Source organism: Lolium rigidum, chromosome 2 (genome assembly GCF_022539505.1).
Source record: "Lolium rigidum isolate FL_2022 chromosome 2, APGP_CSIRO_Lrig_0.1, whole genome shotgun sequence".
Classification (NCBI taxonomy): domain Eukaryota; kingdom Viridiplantae; phylum Streptophyta; class Magnoliopsida; order Poales; family Poaceae; genus Lolium; species Lolium rigidum.
In genome coordinates, this window is record NC_061509.1 from 268,345,697 (window position 1) to 268,364,542 (window position 18,846).

The 18,846-nt window shown below is 44.4% G+C and overlaps 1 protein-coding gene across 1 annotated transcript; it reads left to right on the forward strand.

Annotated features, from left to right (window-relative positions):
- Window positions 1–11,942: 11,942 nt before the first annotated feature.
- On the forward strand, window positions 11,943–18,054 carry LOC124688746 (cadmium/zinc-transporting ATPase HMA3-like). Its single transcript, XM_047222383.1, has 6 exons — window positions 11,943–12,289; window positions 12,392–12,747; window positions 12,822–13,077; window positions 13,161–13,626; window positions 16,595–16,803; window positions 16,894–18,054. Exons 1-6 carry the CDS (start codon window positions 12,034–12,036, stop codon window positions 17,724–17,726), a joined length of 2,376 nt encoding a protein of 791 aa, XP_047078339.1. The 5' UTR covers window positions 11,943–12,033; the 3' UTR covers window positions 17,727–18,054.
- The last annotated feature ends 792 nt before the right edge of the window (window positions 18,055–18,846 follow it).

Below are 18,846 nucleotides of genomic sequence, written 5' to 3' on the forward strand. Positions count from 1 at the left end.
TTTGACACCATACAACTCTTACATGCACAAATTTTTGCCCTTCCACATGTTGGATACACCCACACTATTTTGGTTCCCATTTTTGCCAAATGCCTCTTGGAGCTTTCCCTTCGCAAGTGGTTTTTCTCCAAGTTCTTCTTTCGACCGCGACTACCCAACTCTACATGGGACAACCGTCATGGACTACCTCTTCATGTGAGGAACAAGAGTCGAGGACGACTCTTCCCCAAGGGGGATGAGGCGGGGTGGCCTTCGTTCACCTCCACCTCAAGACCGCCAAGTGCGGCCCGCCTATCGACCGGCGCTTCTACCATGGCCAAAGGAGTCCCACAAGTGGACCAACAACACAAACCCCGCTATATATGTCAAGGTGAACCTTCCTCCTCTGCACGGTGCAGGCCTCAACGCCAACGTGAATGGTATGCTCTTCTACCTCGTGCCTATCATCATTTGTGTCTGCAGGTGCCGGAAACATCGACAAGGACCAAGAGAGAAGGAACTCCCATGGTGCAAGGAAGAGGAGAAGAAGAAGGAAAGAAGAGAAGAAGGAAGAGGAAGAAGAGGTGGAGGAAGAGGCCCAAACCCGCCGGTCCAGAGATCAAACGTCGTACTCGGGACCCACAACCGGCCGTCCGTCCTGTGCCCGGGTCAACCGGGCGCCCAACCGGGCGTTGCCTCCTCGTACGGGGCGAAGACCGAAACCTCGCAAGCCTGCCGACCGGTCGACCGACTTCGACCGACAGCCTGTCATTAGCCCGGTCAGACCGACCCTGACCGACAGCCCGGTCACAAGCCCGGCCGACCGGACCTCAACCGGATCCGACGGAATGACCCACCAAACCGCCTAACTTATCCATTCGCGTACACTGTTTCGCTCTTGCCGGCCTTGTAGCCCATAGACTCCAAGGCACCCCTTACCTCTTTAGACAAGATTTAGGCTTAGACATGGATTTGAGCTTTGTCTCCCTAGGGAGCCATCCCCTTGTATCAAGGCTACCCTTGTTGGATGATTGGATTCCAGGAGTGTGAGATTCTAGTGCTACCCACTCTCTCTCCCACTCCTAGATTCATCTCCTCACCGATTGATCTTATGCTACGCTTATTTGGGTGTGTGTCCATTATATCATTCAACTAATGACATAACCTTGTTATTAATAACATCCAATGTTCATGAGCTCATGATAAGAATGTTTCATGTGATAGTTATATTGTTGAGTTTGTTCATGATGCTACTGAAAGTTATTATGAGAGAGGGAAACATGGTTATATGCATCTTAATAATATTAAGTTTCCCCTCTTTGTGTTGAGAATCTTGAAGTTGCGCTTGTGTTGCCTTCCTACGCTTGTTGCATTGTGCTTACATGACTTGTTTATTTACAAGATTCTTTTTCATAGGAAGTGGGTTAGACTTAAAAATGTTTCTTATTTGCTTTTTGATGCTCTCTTTGCTTCAAATTCTCATCCTTATGTGAGCATCATTAAAATTTCTGAGCCCGTCTTAATGGCTATAAAGAAAGCACTTCTTGGGAGATAACCCATGTTTTATTTTGCTACTGTTTTGTTGTGTCTTGGAAGTTGTTACTACTGTAGCAACCTCTCCTTATCTTTACTTTATTGCATTGTTGTGCCAAGTAAAGTCTTTGATAGTAAGGTTGATACTAGATTTGGATTACTGCGTAGAAACAGATTTCTTACTGTCACGAAATTGAGCAGCCCCGTCTGTAGGTAACTCAGAAAAATCTGCCAATTTACGTTCGTGATCCTCAGATATGTACGCAACTTTCATTCAATTTGAGCTTTTTCATCTGAGCAAGTTAAGTGCCCCTGAAAAATTCGTCTTTACGGACTGTTCTGTTTTGACAGATTCCGCCTTTTATTTCGCATTGCCTCTTTTGCTATGTTGAATGGATTTCTTTGTTCCATTAACTTTCAGTAGCTTTGGGTAATGTCCAGAAGTGTTAATAATGATTGTGTCCCCTCTGAACATGTGAATTTTTGATTATGCACTATCCCTCTAATGAGTTTGTTTTGAGTTTGGTGTGGAGGAAGTTTTCAAGGGTCAAGAGAGGAGGATGATATACTATGATCAAGAAGAGTGAAAAGTCTAAGCTTGGGGATGCCCCCGTGGTTCATCCCTGCATATTTCAAGAAGACTCAAGCATCTAAGCTTGGGGATGCCCAAGGCATCCCCTTCTTCATCAACAACTTATCAGGTCACCTCTAGTGAAACTATATTTTTATTCCGTCACATCTTATGCACTTTACTTGGAACGTATGTGTGCTTTTGTTTTTATTTTGTTATCTTAGTTCTCTGAATAAATTGGATCATACCTTGTTTGGGAGAGAGACACGCTCCGCTTTTTCATATGAACACTGGTGTTCTTAGTTCTACTTTTTAATGTTCATGGCGGAGTTGAAAACCACTTCGTTAATTGCTATTTGGTTGGAAACAGAAAATACTTCATGTGGTAATTGGTATATGGTCTTGAATAATTCGATACTTGGCAATTGTTTTGCTCAATAGATCATGTTTAAGCTCTTGCATCATGTACTTTGCACCTATTAATGAAGAACTACCATAGAGCTTGTTAAAATTTGGTTTGCATGATTGATCTCTCTAAAGTCTAGATATTTTCTCGTGAAGTGTTTGAACAACAAGGAAGACAGTGTAGAGTCTTATAATGCTTGCAATATGTTCTTATGTAAGTTTTGCTACACCGGTTCATACTTGTGTTTGCTTCAAACAACCTTGCTAGCCAAAGCCTTGTACTGAGAGGTAATTCTTCTCGTGCATCCAAATCCTTGAGCCAAAACCCATGCCATTTGTGTCCACCATACCTACCTACTATGTGGTATTTCTCTGCCATTCCAAAGTAAATTACTTGAGTGCTACCTTTAAAATTTCATTCTTTGTCTTTGCAATATATAGCTCATGGGAAAATAGCTTAAAAACTATTGTGGTATTGAATATGTTGCTATGTATCTTATTTCTTATAAGTTGCTTGTTGAGCGGTAACCATGTTTCTGGGGACGCCATCAACTATTACACTTTTGTTGAATATCATGTGAGTTGCTATGCATGTTCGTCTTGTCCGAAGTAAGGGCGATTTATCATGATCAAATGGTTTGAGTATGCATATTGTTAGAGAAGAACATTGGGCCGCTAACTAAAGCCATGAATCATGGTGGAAGTTTCAGTTTGGACACTAATCCTCAATCTCTTATGAGAATATTATCTCGTTGTTGAATGCTTATGCATTAAAGAGGAGTCCATTATCTGTTTTCTATGTTGTCCCGGTATGGATGTCCTTAGTTGAGATCTATCAAAAACGAGAAATCAAATGCGATTTATCTCCTTGGACCTTTGTACAGGCGGCATAGAGGTACCCCTTTGTGACACTTGGTTGAAACATATGTTATGCAATGATAATCCATGTAAATCCAAGCTAATTAGGATAAGGTGCGAGCACTATTGGTATTCTATGCATGAGGCTTGCAACTTATAGGATGTCTTATGCATAACACATATGAATTATTACTACCGTTGACAAAATTGTTTCTATGTTTTCAAAATAAAATCTCTAGCACAAAAATAGTAATCCATGCTTCCCTCTGCGAAGGGTCTTTCTTTTACTTTATGTTGAGTCAGTCTACCTACTTCTTTCTATCTTAGAAGCAAACACGTGTGTCAACTGTGTGCATTGATTCCTACATACTTGCTTATTTGCATTCATCATATTACTTTGTGTTGACAATTATCCATGAGATATACATGTTGAAGTTGAAATCAACTGCTGAAACTTATATCTTCCTTTGTGTTGCTTCAAAACTTTCTACTAAGAATTTATTGCTTTATGAGTTAACTCCTATGCAAGTCTTATTGATGCTTGTCTTGAAAGTACTATTCATGAAAAGTCTTTGCTATATGATTCAGTTGTTTAGTCATTGTCTTTACCATTGCTTCGAATCACTTCATTCATCTCATATGCTTTACAATAGTATTGATCAAGATTATGATAGTAGCATGTCACCTCAGAAATTATCCTTGTTATCGTTTACCTACTCGAGGGCGAGTAGGAACTAAGCATGGGGATGCTTGATACGTCTCCAACGTATCTATAATTTCTTATGTTCCATGCTAGTTTTATGACAATACCTACATGTTTTATTCATACTTTATATCGTTTTGATGCATTTTCCGGAACTAACCTATTAACAAGATGCCGAAGTGCCAGTTCCTTTTTTCTGCTGTTTTTGGTTTCAGAAATCTTACACAGGAAATATTCTCGGAATTGGACGAAATTAATGCCCACGATCTTATATTTCACGGAAGGTTCCAAAGCACCGAAGAGGGGCCAGAGGGGAGCCAAGGGGGCCCCACCCCACAAGGCGGCGCGGCCAAGGGGGGGGCGCCCTCCTATGGTGTGGGACCCTCGGGACCCCTCCGAGGCTGCCCTTCCGCCTATATATTACCTCCGTCGCGAAAACCCTAAAAACATAAGCCACGGGACAAGAAAAGTTACGCAGCCGCCGCCATCGCGAAGTCAAGTTCGGGGGACAGAAGTCTCTGTTCCGGCACGCCGCCGGAACGGGGAAGTGCCCCCGGAAGCCATCTCCATCGACACCACCGCCATCTTCATCGCCGTTGCTGTCTCCCATGATGAGGAGGGAGTAGTTCTCCCTCGAGGCTGAGGCCTCTACCGGTAGCTATGTGGTTAATCTCTCTCTCATGTACCTCAATACAATGATCTCATGAGCTGCCTTACGTGATTGAGATCCATATGATGAGCTTTGTATCACTATTAATCTATGTGCTACTCTAGTGATGTTATTAAAGTAGTCTATTCCTCCTTCATGATGTAAATGTGACGGTGTGTGCATCATGTAGTACTTGGCGTAGGTTATGATTGTAATCTCTTGTAGATTATGGAGTTAACTATTACTATGATAGTATTGATGTGATCTATTCCCCCTTTCATAGCTATTGGTGACGGTGTGTATGCTATGTTAGTACTCGATCTAAATTGCAACGGTCTATTATGCTCTAGAGGTTACTTAAATATGAACTCCGAATGTTGTGGAGCTTGTTTATTCCGGCTTGAGGGAGCTCTTGTAGCCCTACACAATGAATTGTGTTTGTTATCAAACAAGAGAGTGTATGTAGCACAAGTGAGGAGAAGTTATTTATTTGTTATGTGATCAATATTGAGAGTGTCCACTAGTGAAAGTATGATCCCTAGGCCTTGTTTCCAAATACTGCAAACATCGCTTGTTTACTGTTTTACTGCATCTTTGCTTCCTGCAATATTAGCACCATCTATACCACCTGTGTTTTACTATCTCTTCACCGAACTAGTGCACCTATACATCTGACAAGTGTATTAGGTGTGTTGGGGACACAAGAGACTTCTTGTATCTTAATTGCAGGGTTGCTTGAGATGGATATCTCTGACCTCTACCTCCCTGAGTTCGATAAACCTTGGGTGATTCACTTAAGGGAAACTTGCTGCTGTTCTACAAACCTCTGCTCTTGGAGGCCCAACACTGTCTACAGGAATAGAAGCGTGCGTAGACATCACACAGCGATAAAACTTATTAATTAAAGCATATGGTGATATTAAAAGTCTAAACTAAATGATCAATTCAACCCAATTGAAACATCAGAGGAGATCTTCCATTTGCATCAGTATTAATATGAAACCTTTTTACTCGTATCCAACACCAATCAACTTATTTGAAACAACTCTCATTTATAATATTCATTAAAGATCAAAGAGCTAATCATATATAACTGAAGCATACTAACAAGCTCTGAACAAAATAGGAGTGAAAAACCAGAGCTAAACGTAGTACTAGCAAAAATAAAACGCTCGTTGAACAATAAGAGTGAAAACTAGAGCGTTCATACAATTAAAACGGAGCGTGTCTCTCTCCCAAACAAACATGGTATGATGGTGCCCACTTTATTGAAAATAAAATACACAACAGAAAATAAAGACGCTCCAAGAATAACACATAGTATATGAAGCAATAAAAATATAGTTAACGTAAACAGGACTCGATATTTTTATTGATGAAGAAAGGGATGCCTTGGGCATCCCCAAGCTTTGACGCTTGTACTTCTTGAATATATCTTGGGGTGACATGGGCATCCCCAAGCTTGAGCTTTTGTCCATTCTTCATCTCATCTCATCATTCTTCTTTCCTACACTTGAAAACTTCCTTCATACAAAACTCATCACAAATCTCATTAGGTGCGTTAGTGCAATGATAATATTAATCAAATCTACAAAGTTTAGTATGACATATGAAAAGCATTTTAATAAGCATTAGCTACTGTAGCACAACTTCAATAAGGTTCTTTGATCAAGAGAACTCAAAAAGGTGAGCAAAAAGATGCAAATGCAAAACAATACAAGAATCTGTCAAAACAAAACAGTTCGTAAAAATTGATTTTTGAAAAATAGTTACACTGCGTAACTCGAAAAACTCTGAACTAATGAAAGTTAGATAAATACCTGGGGAAGATGCCCGTAAATTGGCAGCTCAAACTTAGTTCTAGTGATTTTTGGCAATTTTTCTCGTGACGAACCAGAAACAGTAAACAAGATTGCAAATCTCCCAAATACCACTTTCTTCCCATTAGAGGCAATTCTTGGCACAAAAACAAAACAAACATGATAAGGAGAGGTCATTACAGTAGTAATGACTTTCAAGACTCAACAAATCAGTAAATAACAGAAATATAAACATATTGGGTTGTCTCCCATAAAGCTCTTTCTTTATAGCCATTTAAGATGGGCATGATTATTTGATGGAGCTCTCAAACCCCCTTTTTTTTGTTGTTTTCCAATTATAAGTGAAACTGACAAAGAAACAAGAACCAAATAAAGAACCTAATAAAACTAAATAGGATAAAACCAAAGATAATAAAAGCAACTATATACAATGCTTACATGTGGATGGGTAATATTGAGTTTGAAGGAGACAACCTCATGTTGGTTGATGAATAGGGGGATGCCTTTGGCATCCCCAAGCTTAGATATTTGCATCTTCTTGAATATTCTCTTGGGATCCATCTACACATCCTCAAGCTTGAGCTCTTGCATCCCCTTGCTCATCTCATATCACCATATTGATTGGAACTTAAAAACTGCATCCACATAAAGCTTCACAAAACTAATTAGTAGGTTAGTACTCATTAAATAAAATCCACAAGTGTTCAAGTATCCCTAATTTCTATAAAATCTATCAAATATTTAGCCACTGTAATACTGAGGTTTCTTATTATTTCAATCGTACATCGAAAACGAAGGAAACTTTTGAATCCTAAGTACAATATTTAAACAAAAAGAATAGAAATCTGTCAAAACTGAACACTCTGTAAAGATGTCACTCAATGAGATAGTTACGTAGCTCAAATCGAAAAAATCATGATTAATGAAAGACAGATCATAACCTCAGGTCTATGCACACAAAATTTCAGATCAAAATGCCATACTGAGATTTTTCACGAATTTTTTCAGCACAGTACAGGAAATCTGTCTCAACAGAATCAGTCCGTAAAGATTGAATTATTAGATCTGTCTACGTACCTCAAATCAGAAAAGTCAGAACTAACGAAAGTTAGATATCAAGCACTACTATGCACTCAAGAAATTTCAGATCAAGATCACATTTTGGTGATTTTAAAAAATTTCTACAGTGGAGCACAGGAAATCTGTTTTCTAGGCAGCATAGTGACAAACTTGTATAACAAACTAGGGGTTATCTATACATTCTATTTACAGCGGGATATGTACACTATATACACTATTTACAATTTTTTAATGAAAAGCTTTCATGGAAAGAATTGTTTTGGTTTCGCAGGCATGAACACAAGTGTTCAAGGTCGACCCCCACTTCACCATTACTCATCTTTCCAATCACTTTTCTTTTCTGAAAACATTTTTTTTATTTTTTTATATAAGAAGTACAACTAATATTTTTTGTAATTCGCATTCCCTATCCATACAAGAGATAGAGAACAACTAGGTACAGGAAGTAAAACTACTTAGAGATAAAGCAAACAAGTGCACACGAAAATATTCACCTACGCTATGGCTCCCCGGCAACGGCGCCAGAAAGGGTCTTGATAACCCACAAGTATAGGGGATCGCGTGTAGCTTTTCGATAAGTAAGAGTGTCGAACCCAGCGAGGAGCTAAAGGTAGGATAAACATTCTCTCAAGTTCTATCAACCACTGATACAACTCTACGCACACTAAGCGTTTGCAATATCTAGGAAATAAAACTAGAGCGATAACGGGTATGAGAGGTGACTTTGCGGAACAATAAAATACACGGAATAAATGTTAGTGCTGCAGCAATAAAACAAACTAAACTAACAGTACCATGAGTGTGGAAAGGCGGTGGTAATAGTGGTGGCTTTGTCCAAGATCAATTAGTGAAGATCTTGGGTTCAATGTCTTCGATGCAGCTTTCTATGTAGGAGAGGCTAAATATACATGCTCTCCCTCCGTGATTACAAGTACTATATGATTGGCTTGCTAGCAAACATCCGTAAATACTAGCAAGCATTAAGGTTTCCCCAACCATAGCCTTAAGTAAATGGTCTTCTTACTCCCATACATGCACCGGCGGAGCGCCTTGGAGGCGAACCTGGGCTACGACCCCCCCTTCCAAATTTGCAAACATAGTCCTGGCCATACTTCACGTCAGTCATCGTTTGTTTCCTAGTGGCTAATCCTGTATTCCTGTGTAAAAGCGAGCAACGTGAAAAAGGCCTGGGCGTATTAGGTGGCTGGTGTGTAGTTCGTTGGCTGTGTGCCCAGATCGGCCTGCTGGGCAGGGTGGCAATAGGTTAATAGCTTGGGCCGGGCGATCAACTTATTCAGTTATTGTAGATGTTTTCTCCTTGATAGTGGTTAGCTTCCTCTTGTTTTTTTAAAGATCTGTTAGCTTCTCTTGTTGTTACAGATAAAAACAGAATCTGCGTACTATGTCAATTCCCATATAAAACAACTAATTGCCTAGGCTGCAACAATGTGTAAATGGAGTCTGACTTTACAAAAAAAAATTGAAACATGCTTTGGTGACGAAGCGTGGTAGGGTGAAGTCTCAGCTATTTCTGCAGATTGTGTTGATTTGGCATGACTTATTTCTGTAGATTCATTGCTCAAGCGAAGCCAACAAAGTTACTCATGATTTGGCTAGAAAGTGTTCTTCTAATAAAGATTCTTATAATTGGGTTAATGAATCCTCAAGCTTAATTTATATAACTATTGTTGACAATTAATAAAATTCCACATAGTCCTTATTTCTCAAAAAAAAAAAAAAATGCTGGCCATCGGTGTGTAAAAAGTCCTCTCTTAATTGCTATGCAACACCTATTTAAATCGAGAAATTAAGTGTAATTTCATTCTTGAACATCGTCAATAGAACAAGTTGAAATTACAACAATTTTAGGGGTGAAAATTTTGCCCCCGCTTTACTTCTGGTCACGCTCCGCCACTGCATACATGCAACTATCCGGTTCGCGTCCTTAGGTTTCTGTCACTCCGGCAGAACTTCCCCCTTCTAGTATACAAGTACTACCAACCCTATGGTGCTTGATCCATGCGCGCACAAATATAATGGGCACTAAGGACGGTAACATATCAACATACAACTCTAATGAACCAAAGAGAAACAACCAATCAATCAAAGAACAAATAAACTATGGCAACATGACATAGATCATAGGATTATAACTTATAGCATCAAACACCATGTTTACATAGGGCGGTACAGAGGTTTGTGAGATGATGGACCACTGAATACAATGAGGAGTTGGTGATGGAGATGGCGGTGAAGACGTTGGAGGGCTCAGCGAGGAGCGCCGGGAGGCGGAGGCGTGGGCGGCGCCGGCGGCGGCGCGGGGGACTCCTTCCCCGCCGCCGTCATCATGGGGGAGCGCCGCCCCTTAGCCTTCTTCTTCCTTGAGTTGGTGCTGGTGTAGATGAGTGTTTCCCCTCCTTGGCTAGGAGGAGGATTTTCGTGACAATGCTTGGGGCCTCAAAAAATAGGGTTTCCCATCAATATATAGTGTTGGAGATGCAATCTAGGCCATGGGATGGATGCCCCTTTGATCCAAGGGCTCTTGGGCACCTCTAGAAGCTTCTTAGGACTCCCCTCTGTCCTTCATGAGCCTCACAACTCGTGGCTGGGCCGAAATATCCAGGTATGAAAAGAGTTTGTGTCAAATATGTCACCAACTTTCGGAGTCCCGAGACTGCACGAACCTCCGCAGTAATTCTGCTTTCCCGGATGCATCCGTTGTCCGTTCTGGACGAATAAGATGTCCAAATTGTTCGGTTTGAAATTCTCTACAACTTTGTAGTTTACGACTTTTCCATTGGACGTCGTTTTGATGGGTTTCGAAGCGATCTTTGAAAAGTGTTCAGCAGGGATAGATTCCGGGAAATTCCAGATTTCACCATAATGAGCTATTTCCTTCCATATTTGCCTATTTCCTGCACAACAAAGTTGAAACCAAAAACTTGTGCACTTTTGCAACTATTAGTAGGTTAGTCCCTTAAAACATATAGTAATTGGTGTAAAACAAGCATGGAACATCAAAAATTATAGATACGTTTGCGACGTATCACCGGCACTCCTCTTCGGCGACGGTGAGGCCGGTGTGGCTTCTTGACTTTCTGGTGGTGGTCCAAGCCAGCATCTGCATCTACGTCCATCGTCTCCAGTTCGCCGCTGGCGGCATCGGGGGTACGGTGAAGGACCAGGGTGAAAGCCCTGCCCGGTGCTTCCGGTGCGGATCACGGCGACGCCCGAGGGCGCCGCTTCCTTCCTGAAGGCGTGATCTTTGGTCCCAACTGTGCCTTCCCTCTCCTCTGGTGCCAGGGGAAACCCTATGTCCAATCCATCGGGCAAGGCGGCGGCGGCGCCACGGCGTCGTTCTCTTCTTGAAGACGTTGTCGAGGCTACTTGGGGAGAGGCCGATGTGTTACTGGAGGCTGGACATTGCAATGCGCTGCCGGTGTTGGCTGCTGGCCAGGGCTTGGGGCTTCGAGGCGCTATGTACGACGTGGTGGATGCAACCTAGTCAGCTGCTTCTCCGAGTCCGAAGGATCCTGCCTTCTCCTCGCCGACTCTTCTAGGCTCATGAGGGGAGGTACGTTGGTCCGGGCTGCCTTGGAGTCGCGGTCGTGCTATGGTGGTATCTCGCTTGGTTCGTGACGCGGTTCGGTGGCTCCGTGCTCCATCTCCTCACCTCTTTTGGTAGGATGTTGGGGGCGGGTCGTTCTCATCGGGTCGTTTGTAGCGGGGTGTTGTAAGCCGCTTGGCTATGTATCGACTTGGGTGTGTGTGGAGTTGTATCGGCCGTCGGCCTCTTCTTCTATGTGATTGATACGTCTTCCAGGACGTATTCTCGAAAAAAAATACGGGTGATAATATTAATGTGTGTGTGCTGATATCTCCATGTTTACCCAAGCTCTCGCACCAGGAATCAACATTGTAAGAAAGGGGGAGATCAACATTGTTGAATATTTCACCCAAGCTCTCGCAACAGGGATAAGAAGGGTGAGGGAGTTGTTTGATGTTGATATCTCAAGCCAGAACAACATGAAGGTTCTTGAAGGAGTTGCAAAGCTAGCAAGAGAATGTTTAAGGATGGAAATGGATAGACGCCATAAATTGGGTTTGACAGTTTGACTCGCAGCTGCTCCAAGTAAAACAAGAAGGAAAAAAAAACAACTCAAACATTTTTTTTGGCAAATTAAGATTTTCAAATTACAAGTTGGCTTCGTGTTGTCCTTTGTCGTGCGCTCCTGAACTCTTCGCTCTCGTTGACGAGTTGCGTGCGTCGTGTAGCTCAAACCTCTACTCCTCCTCCAGATCATTTCGGTTCCCGTTGACTTGTTATTTCTCGTTTGCTTGTTTGTTGTTTCTTGCTGTTCCTCTGCTTGCGATTCTTGGACAGCTCCATCGGCCTGGTAGGCTCGCGGGTAGGCGGCGATCCGCGATCGGACCGATGACGGACGGTGGCGAGAACTGTCGGGGAGCGGCGCTGGAGGAGAGCCTTCTGCCCGAGGAAGCCGCGGCGAGGACGGGGAAGAAGTATGAAAAGACATACCTGGACGTGCTGGGCGTGTGCTGCTCGGCGGAGGTCGCGCTGGTGGAGAGGCTGCTGGCGCCGCTCGACGGCGTGAGGGCGGTGTCGGTCGTCGTCCCCTCCCGGACCGTCATCGTCGAGCATGACCCCGAAGCCACCTCGCAGTCCCGCATCGGTAACCGCTCCCACTCTTCCTCTGGCCCAAAATCTCCATGACGAGAAAGGCAGCTTACGATTGTCAGCGTGTTGTTTTGTCCGGTCCGGCATGGATTTTCAGTGAAGGTTCTGAACGGGGCAGGCCTGGAGGCGTCGGTGCGCGCCTACGGCAGCAGCGGGGTCATCAGCCGGTGGCCCAGCCCGTACATCGTCGCCTGCGGCGTCCTCCTCCTCGCGTCCTCCTTCAGCTGGCTCCTGCCTGCCCTGCGGTGGCTGGCCCTCGGGGCGGCCTGCGCCGGCGCTCCCCCGATGATCCTCCGGGGCTTCGCCGCCGCCAGCAGGCTCGCGCTGGACATCAACCTCCTCATGCTCATCGCCGTCGCCGGAGCCGTGGCGCTCAAGGACTACACGGAGGCAGGCGCAATCGTCTTCCTCTTCACAACCGCAGAATGGCTCGAGACCCTGGCTTGCACCAAGGTACCATACACATACAGTACATACAGAGAGGAGAATTCAGTTAGTTTCCTTAACACGCTGTCATGTGATGCCAGGCCAGCGCCGGGATGTCGTCGCTGATGAGCATGATCCCGCCCAAGGCGGTGCTCGCCGAGACGGGCGAGGTAGTCAACGTGCGCGACATCGGCGTAGGCGCTGTCATCGCGGTGAGGGCCGGGGAGGTGGTGCCGGTGGACGGCGTGGTGGTCGACGGGCAGAGCGAGGTCGACGAGAGGAGCCTCACCGGGGAGTCTTACCCGGTGCCCAAGCAACCGCAGTCGGAGGTCTGGGCAGGCACGCTCAACTTGGACGGTACAACAAAGAACTGCCTCCTCAGCTGCACTTTGCACACAAATGTCTGAAAGCAAATGTGTGTTTCTCTGCTTCCATTCCAGGTTACATTGCCGTGAGGACGACCGCTCTCGCCGAGAACTCCACGGTGGCTAAGATGGAGAAGCTGGTGGAAGAGGCCCAGAACAGCAGGTCCAAGACGCAGCGGCTCATCGACTCCTGCGCCAAGTACTACACGCCGGCGGTGGTTGTTGCCGGAGCAGGGGTGGCCCTGCTGCCGCCGCTGCTGGGAGCGGGTGATCCGGAGCGATGGTTCAGGCTGTCGCTGGTGCTGCTGGTGAGCGCGTGCCCGTGCGCGCTGGTGCTGTCGACGCCCGTGGCCACCTTCTGCGCTCTCCTGACGGCGGCGAGGATGGGGATCCTCGTCAAGGGAGGGGACATCCTTGAGTCGCTGGGCGAGATCACCGCCGTCGCCTTCGACAAGACCGGCACCATCACCAGAGGGGAGTTCACCATCGACGCCTTCCGTGTGGTTGGGGACAAGGTTCACATAACCCATCTTCTCTACTGGTACGTTACGCTTTTATTCACTCACATCGATCTGTCCAGCTTTTTTTTCTTTCAAATTGGGCTACTCCACTTTCCATTACTCAGCATAACGGAAATACATTGTTTGCTACTTCCTCCGTCTATAAAAAGATATCCCAACTTCTGATAAATTTGAATGTATTTAGATACCAAAATAGGCACGTAAAAAAAAGATACCAAAATAGGTCTAGATACATCTAAATTTTAACGAAGTTCAGATATTTTGTTATGAAAGGAGAGGGGAAAGAAGGGACACCCTCGCACAGGTCAGGAAATCTGATGTGAGCGTTTAGGCATTGAAACACCCGCTACGGGGCAAAAACGTGCCTGCACTACAGACTAAAAACCCCAAAACAGAGTATGCGAACAACATCCGAATTACATGAAAACACCACTCAACAGTTCCGAAACCTAGACAAAAGAACAGACCCACACAGGCGAGCACATTACAAATCCTTCAGCTTCCGTCAGCGTCAGATTTGCATGATCGCGGACCGGCGATCTGAAGCAAATTCTCCTGAGAAGAAGCCACGCCGTCATCATCATCGCCTGCCCCGCTCCGTTCTTGAGCTGCTCACCATCTGTTCCCTTGTGCAGACACACCCATTATACAATGAAGGAGCACATAGTAAACACTATCACTGAAGGGGATCTCATCATATACTAGTAACCATGAAAGGTGACTTTGTTCCTAATTGTCCAAGTAGACCAACAAACAACCCCAATGAAGAAAGTGTAAAACCTTTCACCATCAGGAAAAATAGAATAAAGCCATGCATAGCACGAACTAGAATCAAAAAATAACCCCAAAAGGCCCCAAACACATCTACCAAAACTGCAAGTAAAGAAAATGTGGTTGGCAGTTTCAACAGAAGGAGCATAGCAGGCATCCAGGCCAATTTCTTTTCTTTAGGTTTTCTCTAATCAAAACTGCATCCTGGAAAAGTTGCCAGAGGAAAACCTTTATTTTAAGAGAGAGTTTACCCTTCCAAATCCACTTATTATATGACTCAGCTAGATTTTTGTCCAACAACATTGAGCTGACAGAGAACATCTGATTAGACGTCAAAGACCAAAGCACTTTGTGTGGTTCCAAATTTCTTACAAAACACCCCCCCCCCCCAATTTTTTTAAAATTCCTCCCATGGAAATAGCAACAAGGGGAACAACCTCCGCCTAATAGGAATATTGCAATCCAACTCCAACACTTTATCAAAGGTAACCTCTTGAGAAATATCAAACAACAAAGGGCAAGTAATGCATAAAGGGTTCTCATCCAACCATGGATCTAACCAGAACCGAACCAGGTTACCACTTTTTAGAATAATTTGCCTCCCCTCAAAATATTTGTCTTCAAGGTGAATCGTTTGCCTTCATCTTTACCGAAGCCAGACTACTACTCCTCAGATGCTTAGGTCTCACAATACTGTGACAAAGGCCATTTTGAGTATCTAGCTTCCACCACCATTTGCAAAGGAGACTAACATTTTGTTTATGCAAATCCTTCACACCAAGACTACCTTTTTCCGTGGATCTACAGATCCTTTTCTATTTTACTAAATTACACTTCTTCTTTTCTTTATACCAGCCCAAAAGAACCTTCGTCTATGTTTATACAACTTTTCAATAAAGGTCAAATTTAAAAGAAACATAGACATATAATAGGACGGGATACAGGAGAGACACACATCTAATAAAGTTAGTCTAGCTTCCGAAGAAGCTCATTCATAAATCCAAGATTCGAGTTTTTTTAATGAATTTCGCATCAACAAAATCCCAATTAATATTCTTGAGATTCAAGAAGGTTACTGGTGATGCATCACTTCATGCAAAATCATGAAGCCATCCATTATACTACGTTTCTTAATAAACACATTTTGTTGTATGCTGAAAAGTTTCTTCATCATATGGATCAAACCTATGAGCGAGGGTTTTAGTTATCAGCTATACAGACAAGCAACATACAAATGGGTCTAAATTGTTGGATCTTGTCAGCATTAGCCATTTTAAGCAAACGAGTTATCACTCCGTAATTCAGTCATTGAACATCTAAGAACCCAGCAAAGAAGCACTCAAATATATGCATAACATCCCCTTTAACCACTACCCAGAAATGTTGAAAAATTCAACCGGAATGTTGTCAGGTCTGGTGCCCTACTTTTTTTTCATGGCAAATAAAGCATTTTGGACCTCTCCCACCTCGAAAGGTTTAATATCAGGATTATCCATATCATTCATTTTGTCATTTTCGTTCCATAAAAAAAGGATATTTGAAACATATTACCAGGAGCAGGATAAAAAATATCCTTATAATAAGTTGTAGCATGTTCCAGAGGAGATTCTTGGTACCCTCAACAATATTTCCATTAGCTGTAAGGGTTTGCATGGTATTTTTTATTTTCCTACCATTATACCCTCAACAATCATCAGGGGACAAAGGCTCCGTTTCCTCCAACAGATCTAAAGTGTCCAACTCAGATTTTAACTCATTTTTCTCATCCTCTTATGTCCAAAAATATTAGAACCCCAACCTTTGAAATACTTTTTAATCCTTTTTATTTTGATGTTCAAAACATCAATAGGATCCCCACTACACCTCTTCCTGCCAAAATTTTCCCACATTAATAAGGAAATCAGGATTTTTTAGCCAAGACATATCAAATTTGAATTCCCTTGTTTTATTTTCAGCCATAATATCACCAGTATCAAGTATAAGGGGATTATGATCAGAAAGTTCTTGTACAATTTTCTTAACTTGCACAAGAGGAAATAAAATTTCCCAATCAGAAAACATAAGAACTCTATCTAACTTCTCAAGAGTTGGTTTTTTTTTCTTCTTTGGGAACCTCAAGAGTTGGGTTAATTTGTCTATTTGACCAAGTGTAAAAAAACACCCGACGTAAAAATGGATTTCTTCTGTCTGAGAAAACTTCCTTCACTGATCATGCAGGATTTCAAGCATTGAGAGCAAGTCGAGCCACCCAATGGCAGCTGCACTTGTGGAGTACGCCCAGTCCAAATCTATCCAGCCCAAGCCGGAAAACGTCGCCGAGTTTCGCATCCTTCCCGGGGAGGGAATCTACGGAGAGATGGACGGGAAACACATCTACATTGGGAACAACAGGGCATTGGCAAGGAGATCATGCCACACAGACACAGGTGAGTCTATAGCAAGCACTGAACAGCAAAAAATGAAACTTCACAACAAGTTCAACTCAATTTATTATGACGTTTAATTTCCGGTTCCAGAGAAAATTGACGATCTGAAAGGCGTGTCCATCGGCCACGTGATCTGCGACGGGGACCTCGTCGGGGTGTTCTCTCTTTCAGACGACTGCCGGACAGGCGCGTCCGAAGCTATCCAGGAGCTGAGATCCATGGGCATCACTTCGGTGATGCTCACGGGGGACAGTGCGGAGGCGGCCAGGCACGCGCAGCAGCAGCTCGGCGGCATCCTGGAGGAGCTCCACTCCGCGCTCTTCCCGGAGGACAAGGTCCGGCTCGTGGCCGCCCTGAAGGCTAGGGCCGGCCCGACGATGATGGTCGGCGACGGCATCAACGACGCGCCGGCGCTGGCGATGGCGGACGTGGGCGTGTCCATGGGCATCTCCGGCTCCGCGGCCGCGATGGAGACCAGCCACGCCACGCTCATGTCCAGCGACATCCTCAGGGTCCCCGAGGCCGTCAGGCTCGGCAGGCGCGCGCGCCGGACCATCCTCGTCAACGTGGTGGCGTCGGTGGCCGCCAAGGCCGCCGTCCTCGTGCTCGCCCTGGCCTGGCGCCCGCTGCTGTGGGCGGCGGTGCTCGCCGACGTCGGCACGTGCCTGCTCGTGGTGCTCAACAGCATGCTGCTGCTCGGAGAGGGGCGCACCACGGGCCGCGGGAAGGAGGAGGCGTGCCGCGCTACGGCGAGGTCGCTGGACATGAGAAGGTCTCAGCTCGCCGCCCTTGCATCATCCAACACTGCTGCCCCTGCCACCGCAAGCGGCGAGAAAGACTGCCACTGCTGTCAGAAGCAAAGCGAGTCTCATGAGGACTCGGTTGCCATCGACATACCAGCCGATGAGAACCGCCAAGAATAGCTGACATGTGCGCCGACGAATGGACAAGTCACCGGATCTAACCCTTCCGTGATGCCTACTTCTTCGAGCTGCGCGTCCCAAGGATGCTGCTCTGGTGAATGAATCAGGTAGCATGGGAAAAGTGCAAGAAAATGGCGATCGCTGATCAGATAGCATGAGTGTCGCAAAGAGCTCCGGAAATTCAACTGATGCATTGTGTAAAGTTCTAGGGTGGTGTTACAAGAACTCTCAAAATCCAACTGACGAATCGTGTATGCTTCCGTACGTGTGCTAAAATCAGTCTAAGTATGGCTCGAGTCGATTTTGATCGCCTTCACAATTCATATGTCACGGCTAGTTTCCTACTCCATGTACATGCTGCTCCGATGATTCCTTCCATTTACCATAGTATAATCTTTACCCTAATCTTTATGAACTCTCAATTCAGGCCAAAGGTGTTAAGAGTCCAGAATTTCCTCCAGGTGCTTCATGCATATGCAGGTAAGAGAAATTGATTCCATACCTTTAGATCTTAGTTCCATCCCAATACACTAACATGGTGAGGAGTTTTAATCATAGATAAAAATGAAAGGGCCTGTGGGGTTCGTGGGGATATTTCTACTGCTAATGCTCTTTCCACCAATGGACCATGCAAGATGATTTTTCAGTACATGCATATTGCATATTCTGTCCCTTCCTTTTCTGAAGAAAGTACTGTGTTTTCTATCTTTCGTTATGATTTACATTATCAAGGTGTTGTTATGGACTTTTCTCTTCTTCTCACTACCAGAAAACCTCGGGTCATTATCATGGTGCTTTGCATTATATGCGGTTATCAGTCTTGGGCTGGCTATACTGCTCCCTATCCTTTTGTTCAGTACACACTCTATGCCCCACTTTGATGCGATGCCAGTGGCAGTATAGCCTTTGGTTTGTCATTTGCTCTGCGCTGGCTGGTTCAAACTTATCTTGCGCAGTTAGGCTGAGTTGAACTTTTAGAAATTTTAATACACGCTTGAGCTGGGAAAATCCAGAATGTTAAATAACCTATACTACTATTCTAATACACACTTTCAACACATTCTGGAATTTGCCCAGCTCTTCAAACTGTTAGTCAGTGGTTGACGTCGAAATTGTTATA